General features: G+C 41.8%; 1 protein-coding gene across 4 annotated transcripts in view; it reads right to left on the bottom strand.

Moving 5' to 3' along the window:
- Positions 1-1,867: 1,867 nt before the first annotated feature.
- Positions 1,868-11,588, bottom strand: part of LOC106574687 (uncharacterized) — an 86,409-nt gene continuing 76,688 nt past the window's right edge. For all 4 annotated transcript variants that reach the window (XM_045697838.1, XM_045697840.1, XM_045697843.1 and 1 more), the window contains one exon: positions 1,868-3,766. In XM_045697838.1, coding sequence (XP_045553794.1) covers positions 3,717-3,766 — 50 coding nt within the window. In that variant the 3' untranslated portion in view covers positions 1,868-3,716. The remainder of the gene's footprint in view (positions 3,767-11,588) is intronic.

Raw genomic sequence — 11,588 nt, 5'->3', positions numbered from 1 at the left:
CAAACCTGACTTTGGGGTTGTTTCAGAGCATGAGGTCACTGGCACGGGACAAGAAACTGAGTTGAGCACCGACTCATTTGTGCCTAGTCAGACATACTACCCCTCAAGGAAACAGGGTGCTCTGAGGAAAAAGCAACCAATGTTGCCTAGGTTACCCTTCAGGATAAGGGTGAGGGACATTGTGAGACTGTCGGCTCCAAGGGATGTTAATGTCTCAGTGGAACGGGAACTGGACACTGTCAGAACTGAAAGCTCAGTCGAAGACACAGAGACTCATGCCACACAAACGGACGTGAACACGGAGTTTCCCTGTGCACCTGCAAGAGAAAGTGACTCATTTGAGACGGGTCAAGCACCTGAGTCAATTGCAGCAGAAGATCACATGGGTCAGGGGGGGGTAGACCCCAAATAACTATTAGGTCTGTTTTATTAAACACAGGGTGTGTTCAGTCTCTCAGCCTATCACACACTGTTATGCAAATGAGATTGCTGTATGTGAGGAGGCGGGAGGCATGCTGAGAAAGTTTTTGGGAAGGTGTTTTGTGCGGCGGGTCAGTGCTGGGCTGCACTGTCTGTTCATCCAAATAAAAATACAACTTGATTATTTCATGGGAAATCAGTGTCCTAGAATGTTTACGCTAGTCAACAAACAACGTGCAAGTTTCAGTGGCCTGACAGGTTCGTTACTCTGTGAAGTGAAAGTCAGCTTGCTACTAGATAACTTCTAGATAATGAAACTGGACTGTCTTGTGGCTAAGAATTTGTTGGCTAATGGCTCAAATTTACATTGTTACAATGCAGTTTAGATTACAGGCTACACACATTTCTTAATTGATACAATGTGGCCACTAGATTCTCCATGCTGCTCCCAAAGTCCCTGCCCAGTCGTGTATAACTCTTTGGCGCCTCCTTGTCACGGGGTGGCAGTGGTATGGCATTGTATATTGCTTTCACCAATCAGGTTTCAAAAGAAAGTTGACTGTATCACTTTCAGAGGTCATAATAATAAAATCCAACATAGAAAAGTCCTTTATTGAAAAAAGATAAATATCAAACTCACAAAGGATTGGCAGTATATACAGGCTGGGATTCAGTCATTGCAGATAGATGTCACATTGTCCTTTGAAGTGCATTTGTTTTGCACAGCTGCATGTCTCAGAAGGAAAGAGTTGACACTTGATTTCGGAATCGTCAGTCCTGTGGTGTGATCTGTTTAGTGAACATGGCTGAGAAGTCATCCAGTACATGCAACGAGACTGCTCTGTAAGTCTAGTGTCAACTAGTCCCATTCCCCAAGTCAGTTTTCACAGATCTGAAGGGTTCAGATAGGGATATGTATGTTTGTGATGGTTCAGCCCAGCCCAGCCCTATATGGACCTTCCTCTGTATCGCTTTTACCAATCAAGTTTGGAAAAAGTAAATTCTTAAGACAAACTGCCGAAACAGAATTGGTGTTCAGATGAATGTACATGTACAACACAAGCATTCAGTCACCAACAAATCACTACAGTGTGGAAGTCTGGAGTTTAAACAGCGATACATATAATGATTATACAAGTAAAGCGTTCTTTTCTCGGTACTGCAGAGCTCTCTCTTAGTAATACAACATCTCAGTACTGCAGAGCTCTCTCTTAGTAATACAACATCTCAGTACTGCAGAGCTCTCTCTTAGTAATAAAACATCTCAGTACTGCAGAGCTCTCTCTTAGTAATAAAACATCTCAGTACTGCAGAGCTCTCTCTAAGTAATAAAACATCTCAGTACTGCAGAGCTCTCTCTTAGTAATAAAACATCTCAGTACTGCAGAGCTCTCTCTAAGTAATAAGACATCTCAGTACTGCAGAGCTCTCTCTTAGTAATAAAACATCTCAGTACTGCAGAGCTCTCTCTAAGTAATAAAACATCTCAGTACTGCAGAGCTCTCTCTAAGTAATAAAACATCTCAGTACTGCAGAGCTCTCTCTAAGTAATACAACATCTCAGTACTGCAGAGCTCTCTCTTAGTAATAAAACATCTCAGTACTGCAGAGCTCTCTCTAAGTAATAAAACATCTCAGTACTGCAGAGCTCTCTCTTAGTAATACAACATCTCAGTACTGCAGAGCTCTCTCTTAGTAATACAACATCTCAGTACTGCAGAACTCTCTCTAAGTAATAAAACATCTCAGTACTGCAGAGCTCTCTCTTAGTAATAAAACATCTCAGTACTGCAGAGCTCTCTCAGTAATAAAACATCTCAGTACTGCAGAGCTCTCTCTAAGTAATAAAACATCTCAGTACTGCAGAGCTCTCTCTAAGTAATAAAACATCTCAGTACTGCAGAGCTCTCTCTTAGTAATACAACATCTCAGTACTGCAGAGCTCTCTCTTAGTAATAAAACATCTCAGTACTGCAGAGCTCTCTCTAAGTAATAAAACATCTCAGTACTGCAGAGCTCTCTCTAAGTAATAAAATATCTCAGTACTGCAGAGCTCTCTCTTAGTAATACAACATCTCAGTACTGCAGAGCTCTCTTAGTAATACAACATCTCAGTACTGCAGAGCTCTCTCTTAGTAATACAACATCTCAGTACTGCAGAGCTCTCTTAGTAATACAACATCTCAGTACTGCAGAGCTCTCTTAGTAATACAACATCTCAGTACTGCAGAGCTCTCTCTTAGTAATAAAACATCTCAGTACTGCAGAGCTCTCTTAGTAATACAACATCTCAGTACTGCAGAGCTCTCTCTAAGTAATAAAACATCTCAGTACTGCAGAGCTCTCTCTCTCTTTACAAGGCAGATGAGGATGAGCGCTACCTCTCAGGCCTGGTTCCTATCAACCAACAGTCTCTCCCTACACCTAGACTTTTTCCCTACACCTAGACTTTTCCCTACACCTAGACTTTTCCCCTACACCTAGACTTTTTCCCTACACCTAGACTTTTTCCCTACACCTAGACTTTTTCCCTACACCTAGACTTTTCCCCTACACCTAGACTTTTTCCCTACACCTAGACTTTTTCCCTACACCTAGACTTTTTCCCTACACCTAGACTTTTTCCCTACACCTAGACTTTGCCAAATTATTCAATTACATAAGAGATTCACAATCTACGATTAAAAGCAAAAAGTGCAGTGGGTTGGCATAAAGCACTCTGGGGAAAATACCTGAAAAGGAATCATACAACCACTAAATGATTGATACTAAGGCTTCAATCAAAAAAAAACATCCACAAATTGATTGAGATTTGTAAAGATGAGACATGAATACTGAGAAAGGGTAAGAATTCAAAGCTATTTACCTCAAAGTATAAGACCATCTCTTGTTTTTGTCCATCAAATGTTCTGAGATACAAATATTGCCCTCATATTTCTGAAGTACAGAAAATTCAAACATTATACAGTGAGCTCCAAAAGTTTTGGGACAGTGACACGTTTTTTGGTTGTTTTGGCTTTGTACTTGAAATGATACAATGACTGAGGTTAAAGTGCATACTGCCAGTTTTAATTTGAGGGTATTCTCATCCATATCGGGTAAAAGTTGTCTCTGTGCCAATACTTTGTAGCTCAATGTACTTCATCTGATTGAATGCATGTTACTTTGTGCAATATTTGCTTGTCGTTTCTCTTCATTTTACATTTCATTAAAAACATCTCCAACGGTTCAAACATGTTTCTCTCTTCTTGGTTGTTTGTCTCAGTATAACATATGAAGGCATGTACTGAGAGCCTTCAAACCCCATGTTTCTGGTCCTCAGTTACCCCACCAGGAAGACCACCAGCTGGAAGGAAGCAATAGAGGAAAGAGCTCATGAGGCAAAACATTACTAATGACTAGGTCACATGGTCTGGAAAAACTCTTGCTCTTATGTTATAAATACAACAGGTGTTATTCATTTCCTTTAAGAATACCAACACCAATCTGACTAGTTCATTGTTTCTTTCATTGGATCCAAATTAAAATAGCACATGTTGATCATCACTAACATAATAATGTAATAACAATGTGAGCACTTCCTAATGCCTTCTTAATAAATGTAGTGGTTGGTGTCTTTCTCAGTCTCATACTTACCATCCTAAAACACTGGATTCTTTACTGGTGGTCTTTCTACTTCAACGGAGTGGCTTCTGGCAAGAAAACACACAACAGAAGAGTTGGACATAATCATACACACGCAGGTAAGCACAGACATCCCTGGTCTCCCTTCACACCCTCACAAGCTACAACAATAAAACAGTACAGGGATTTCCTGGTTAATGTCTATTCTGGACCACTAACTAACTCTGGTTATATAATTTCAAGTAATACTCTAAATCACGTGACAAACTCATTCCACGGAGGGTCGAGTGTCTGAGGGGTGTTCGCCCCTCCCTTGTACTTGATTGATTAATTAATGTCACTAATTAGTAAGGAACCCCCCTCACCTGGTTGTATAGGTCTTAACTGAAAGGAAAAAGAAACAGACACTAAGCCCTTCATGTAATGAGTTTGTTCTAGATGAACCCTCTCTTCTTATAATACAACACAGTATAATGTATTCAGCTTTTCAGAATCAGTCAGTTACAGGAATCAAATCATCAGGACAAGTATGGTTTGTTCACTGTAACTGCCAGAGCACTGATTCCAGATCTGTTACCAGGTTAACTATCCGCTTAAGTTTCATAAACACCTCCATTCCCCTGCCCCTTTCCAGCTTGGTCTGCGTCCTCTTCCCCTTCATTCCCGTTGAAAGCAAGTCCAAGAAGCGGTAGATATGTTCTATGTGTGCTATTTCTATGCTTCCCGTTTTGGTTTTGTTCACCAGCTTCAAACAGCTGAATAAACAATATTTTTGGTTATTGAAAATATATTTGACATATTTTACACAATGACTGCTTATTTTGTCACAAAGTGAAATTATGTACAGTTTTAGAATTATATCACCCAGGAAATGGAGGAATGATTTCTGTGTAGTCCATCTTTATAGACGTTGCTTCTGTTTGTACAGCCTTAAATTAACTGGATGACTTGCCTTGTTCTGACTGGACTACATCACTGCCTTTAGTTGAGAAGAAGAGAAGAGAGAAGTTGAGCTCAGCATTCTGATACACAGACCATATTAGCATTGGTTGTGTTCACTTCTGGATGACAATGAAAAGGATGCTAAGTGGCAGAATTCCAGGTGAATGCCACTGTCTTCTTACCCTCAGGCTTTGACTCATCTTTAGGACTATTGGATCTGCTAGGTTGCAAATGCAAATGAACTGAATCCCCCAAAAACATTTCCAATGTATTTCAGCCCTGCCACAAAAGGACCAGCTGACATCATGTCAGTGATTCTCTCGTTAACACAGGTGTGAGTGTTGACGATGACAAGGCTGGAGATCTCTCTGTCATGCTGATTGAGTTCGAATAACAGACTGGAAGCTTCAAAAGGAGGGTGGTGCTTGGAATCATTGTTCTTCCTCTGTCAACCATGGTTACCTGCAAGGAAACACGTGCCGTCATCATTGTTTGCACAAAAAGGGCTTCACAGGAAAGGATATTGCTGCCAGTAAGATTGCACCTAAATCAACCATTTATCGGATCATCAATAACTTCAAGGAGAGCGGTTCAATTGTTGTGAAGAAGGCTTCAGGGCGCCCAAGAAAGTCCAGCAAGCGCCAGGACCGTCTCCTAAAGTTGATTCAGCTGCGGGATCGGGGCACCACCAGTACAGAGCTTGCTCAGGAATGGCAGCAGGCAGGTGTGAGTGCATCTGCACGCACAGTGAGGCGAAGACTTTTGGAGAATGGCCTGGTGTCAAGAAGGGCAGCAAAGAAGCCACTTCTCTCCAGAAAAAAACACCAGGGACAGACTGAAAGTCTGCAAAAGATACAGGGATTGGACAGCTGAGGACTGGGGTAAAGTCATTTTCTCTGATGAATCCCCTTTCCGATTGTTTGGGGCATCCGGAAAAAAGCTTGTCCGGAAAAGACAAGGTGAGTGCTACCATCAGTCCTGTGTCATTCCAACAGTAAAGCATCCTGAGACCATTCATGTGTGGGGTTGCTTCTCAGCCAAGGGAGTGGGCTCACTCACAATTTTGCCAAAGAACACAGCCATGAATAAAGAACGGTACCAACACATCCTCTGAGAGCAACTTCTCCCAACCATCCAGGAACAGTTTGGTGACGAACAATGTGTTATCACATAACTAAGTAGCCCGGGGAACAAAACATTGATATTTTGGGTCCATGGCCAGGAAACTCCCCAGACCTTAATCCCATTGAGAACTTGTGGTCAATCCTGAAGAGGCGGGTGTACAAACAAAAACCCACAAATTCTGACAAACTCCAAGCATTGATTATGCAAGAATGGGCTGTCATCAGTCAGGATGTGGCCCAGAAATTAATTGACAGCATGCCAGGGCGGATTGCAGAGGTCTTTAAAAAGAAGGGTCAACACTGCAAATATTGACCCTTTGCATCAACTTCATGTAATTGTCAATAAAAGCCTTTGACACTTATGAAATCCTTGTAATTATACTTCAGTATTCCATAGTAACATCTGACAAAAATATCTAAAGACACTGAAGCAGCAAACTTTGTGGAAATTAATATTTGTGTCATTCTCAACTTTTGGCCATGACTGTATATGTCTTGTCAAGCTGTTTTCTGTTGAACACCACAGAATAAACTCCACTGTCTGTTTTCATCAATCCACTGATTCTCAGCTCTCCAGTAGTATTGTCCAGGGTTTTTTTTATTTTACCTTTATTTAACTAAGCATGTCAGTTAAGAACAAATTCTTATTTTCAATGACGGCCTAGGAACAGTGGGTTAACTGCCTTGTTCAGGGGCAGAACGACAGATTTGTACCTTGTCAGCTCGGGGATTCGAACTTGCAACCTTTCGGTTACTAGCCAATGCTCTAACCACTAGGCTACCCTGCCGCCCGGTTTATGAAGGCAGCATAGATACCCAGACCACCCGGATCCGTGTACTTCCCATGCTTCCATACGATGTTTGTGATGGAGTCAGGCACTGTGGACTTGTCCGGCGCCAACAGGAGCTCACCTCCCAGGTGGTGAAGGTAGGAAACAACATCTCCACCCCGCTGATCTTCAACCCAGGGGCCCCACAAGGGTGCGTTCTCAGCCTCCTGTACTCCTTGTTCACCCATGACTGCGTGGCCATGCATGCTTCCAACTCAATCATCAAGTTTGCAGACGACACCACAGTGGTAGGCCTGATTCCCAACAACGACGAGACGGCCTACAGGGAGGAGATGAGGGCCCTCGGAGTGTGGTGTCAGGAAAATAACCTATCACTCAACGTCAACAAAACAAAGGAGATGATCATGGAATTCAGGAAACAGAAGAGGGAGCACCCCCCATCCACATCGACGGGACAGTAGTGAAGGTGGAAAGTTTTAAGTTCATCGGCGTACACATCACAGACAAACTGAAATGGTCCACCCACACAGACAGCGTGGTGAAGAAGGTGCAACAGCGCCTCTTCAACCTCAGGAGGCTGAAGAAATTTGTCTTGTCACCTAAAACACTCAAACTTTTACAGATGCACAATCGAGAGCATGTTGTCGGGCTGCATCACCGCCCTGTACGGCAACTGCACCACCCTCAACCGTAAGGCTCTCCAGAGGGTAGTGCGATCTGCACAACGCATCACCGGGGGCAAACTACCTGCCCTCCAGGACACCTACAGCACCCGGTCACAGGAAGGCCAAAAAGATCATCAAGGAAAACAACCACCCGAGCCACTGCCTGTTCACCCCGCTATCATTCAGAAGGCGAGGTCAGTACAGGTGCATCAAAGCGGGGACCGAGAGACTGAAAAACAGCTTCTATCTCAAGGCCATCAAACAGCCATCACTAACACAAAGAGGCTGCTGTCAACATACAGACTCAAATATCTGGCCACTTTAATAAATTGACTTAATAAAAGTATCATTAGTCACTTTAAATAACGGCACTTTAATAATGTTTACAGATCCTACATTACTCATCTATATACTGTATTCTACACCATCTACTGCATCTTGCCTATGCCGCACGGCCATCGCTCATCCATATATTTACATGTACATATTCATCCCTTTACATTTGTGTGTATAAGGTAGTTGTTGTGAATTTGTTAGATTACTTGTTAGATATTACTGTATTGTCGGAACTAGAAGCACAAGCATTTCGCTACACTCGCATTAACATCTGCTAACCATGTGTATGTGACCAATCAAATTTGACTTGATGATAAAGATAATCGGAAAAGCAGACATTTCATACGTGTCATGACGTTGGCCTCTTTTGGTACAGGGAGGACAGTTGACCCCCTCCCTTTTGCACCACCACCCAACCTACCATCCCCCCAACCCAGGCCCTGTGTGAAAGGGTTGTAAAAACTCTAAAATTCCAGGAGAGTCTCTGGCCACATGGCCCATAGAGAGACACAGGAAATTCTTCCAACTCACAGAATTGGGGAGCCAAGCGACATTTGTGTTCTGGAGAAGGTATGGAAGATTGGTGAAGAATCCAGCTACGAATTGGTCTGCTTGGTACAATTTTGTGATACTCAGAAGAGACAATATAGCCATATTACCATAAAACTGTTTATATAATAGCCTCAGCTTGAGACTTGCATCATAATGGTTGTATAGAATGTATTAATAAGGATAAAGCTTTTGTAATACATTGAGATGCTATGTACTGATGTAATGTGATAGAATTGTATTTCTGTAACCAAGTCTAACTCAGTCATAGGCACGCCCCCAGGGACACATACAGGACCAGGCGTCATTTGACAAGCCTGTTCAAGGGTCACTATAAAACCCACCCTGATTTACATTTCTTTAGACCAGGCCTCCACTCCATGGCCAATAGGTTTTACCATCCAATTCCTCTACTGAAAGTGAACCATCCCACGTGGTTAACTTTTAGACTATTGATACCGACAGAATAAGAACAAGTCTTTGATATTAATTATTAGTCTGCAGCTAAGTAAATTATATCATCGAACGCGAAGACCAACGAAACATCCATTCTATGACGACATTAATGAATGTCGCTCTGAAAGATCCATTCTAACCGAGAGAGAGAGAGAGCGAGAGAGAGAGAGAGAGAGAGAGAACGCGGACAAAACTCCCCAACAGAACAGAACTCTCCAACAAGAATCAGAACGACACACTGAGCGTAAATATATATTGATTGTAATTGTTCCCGAATGAGTGAGCCTTCAATTGTCAATTGTTAATATTAATGAACTCTGTAGGTGTGCATTCTCAGCTGACCGTTTATGACCCATTGTCTAACAGACCAGCCATGCCTGTTAGCCATTAGGGCACATTACTATACCAATCCTTTGTGACGATAATTACTGTTTGTATGTTTTCTGTTAATTACTTAGTGTAGTAAATAAATGATTTTAAGACAATTGATGTATGGATGATTTTAGTAAAGACTGGGTTCGTGCAGATACAACAATTTACGACGTTTGGAATGAGACTGAACACGAGGTAAAATACACCATTTAAACCAGAAGATAATCGGCCTATATTATAATAAAGGACAGTTATATTAGGAAAATTATAACTTTGTAATCTGAATATTTTCCTTGGTGCCCCGATCTCCTAGTTAATTACAATTAAACGATTAATCAGTTTAATCGCGTGATAATAATTACAGGGAGTTAATTGATAAACATGTCTTCAGTTTAATGGTACCCCAAAGACACGACACATGTATCAATGTATCCAGGGTAACACATTATGGTTAAGGTATAAATATGTAGTCCTAACCCTATTGGCATCGAAAGAGACATTATTATCAACCTTTACTGTTTATGTCTAGAATTCTGCTTGCTGGGTGTATCTGGTCAATGTAGTCTGACCACTTTGACTAGTATGTTCCCCCTCACCACCACCACCGGAGTGGAAATTGATCTAGACTACACCATAGATGGAAATCACCCTGCCTCTGAGGCTGTCCACTATTATATCAATATAGATCCTATTAAACCACTAGAGGGGCTATGTCATAGTCCCGCAATGTTCCAAAATGGGGCACAAATGGCAAACTTATTGTTCAGGGAAAAATCCAAAATCAGTCTAATTTGAATGAATGGCAGTAGAGGCATAGATGATGCATTTCTTGATTTTACTGATGCAGAAAAATAAAAGTAAGGCATGTGATGTATCAGAAATTGTGTAATGAAATTATAGTCAACCTAAAATATTGTCCTATAATTATAGATACAGCGTATAGGAAGAGGATGAACTTTAATGTTCCAAGGGGGAAATGGTCTTAGACACACAGTACTGCTGTATACAAAATAGACACTGTACATTACACACTCAACATAATACATACATTACACATTACCCTTATCATACACTTCTCATACAGCCACAGGGAGGGATGTTGTCTCACACCCATATGGGATATATACAAATTGTATGTACTGTATACATAGCCATTAAGATTTACTGAATAAAAATAAAAGTATAAACGTAACATGTAAAGTGTTGGTCCCATGTTTCATGAGCTGAAATAAAAGATCCCAGAAATGTTTCATATGCAAAAAAGCTTATTTCTCTAAAGATTTCTGCACAAATTTGTTTACATCCCGGTTAGTGAACATTTCTCCTTTGCCAGGATACAGTGCATTTGGAAAGTATTCAGATCCCTTGACTTCTTCAACATTTTGTAACAGTCTTATTCTAAAATGGATTCAATAGTTTTTTCCCCCTCATCAATCTACACACAATACCCCTTTGTCTGCGGTCAAACGACCACCCCTCATCACTGTCAAACGCTCCCTAAAACACTTCAGCGAGCAGGCCTTTCTAATCGACCTGGCTCGGGTATCCTGGAAGGATATTGACCTCATTCCGTCAGTAGAGGATGCCTGGTTATTCTTTAAAAGTGCTTTCCTCACCATCCTAAATAAGCATGCCCCATTCAAAAAAATGTAGAACCAGGAACAGATATAGCCCTTGGTTCACTCCAGACCTGACTGCCCTTGACCAGCACAAAAACATCCTGTGGCGTTCTGCATTAGCATCGAATAGCCCCCGCGATATGCAACTTTTCAGGGAAGTTAGGAACCAATATACACAGGCAGTTAGGAAAGCAAAGGCTAGCTTTTTCAAACAGAAATTTGCATCCTGTAGTACAAACTCCAAAAAGTTCTGGGACACTGAATCCGCGATAAGTGAGAACTTCAATAAGCATTTTGTTTTACGGCTGGCCATGCTTTCCACCTGGCTACCCCTACCCTGGTCAACAGCACTGCACCCCCCACAGCAACTTGCCCAAGCCTCCCCCATTTCTCCTTCACCTAAATCCAGATAGCTGATGTTCTGAAAGAGCTGCAAAATCTGGACCCCTACAAATCAGCCGGGCTAGACAATCTGGACACTCTTTCTAAAATTATCCACCGAAATGGTTGCAACCCCTATTACTAGCCTGTTCAACCTCTCTTTCGTATCGTCTGAGATCCCCAAAGATTGTTAAGCTGCTGCGGTCAACATCTCTTCAAAGGGGGAGACACTCTAGACCCAAACTGCTACAGACCTATATCCATCCTACCCTGCCTTTCTAAGGTCTTTGAAAGCCAAGTTAACAAACA

The sequence above is a fragment of the Salmo salar genome, chromosome ssa16 (genome assembly GCF_905237065.1).
Source record: "Salmo salar chromosome ssa16, Ssal_v3.1, whole genome shotgun sequence".
Taxonomy (NCBI): domain Eukaryota; kingdom Metazoa; phylum Chordata; class Actinopteri; order Salmoniformes; family Salmonidae; genus Salmo; species Salmo salar.
Note: the sequence above shows the minus strand (reverse complement) of the source record. Positions and strands in the feature narration are given on the sequence as shown.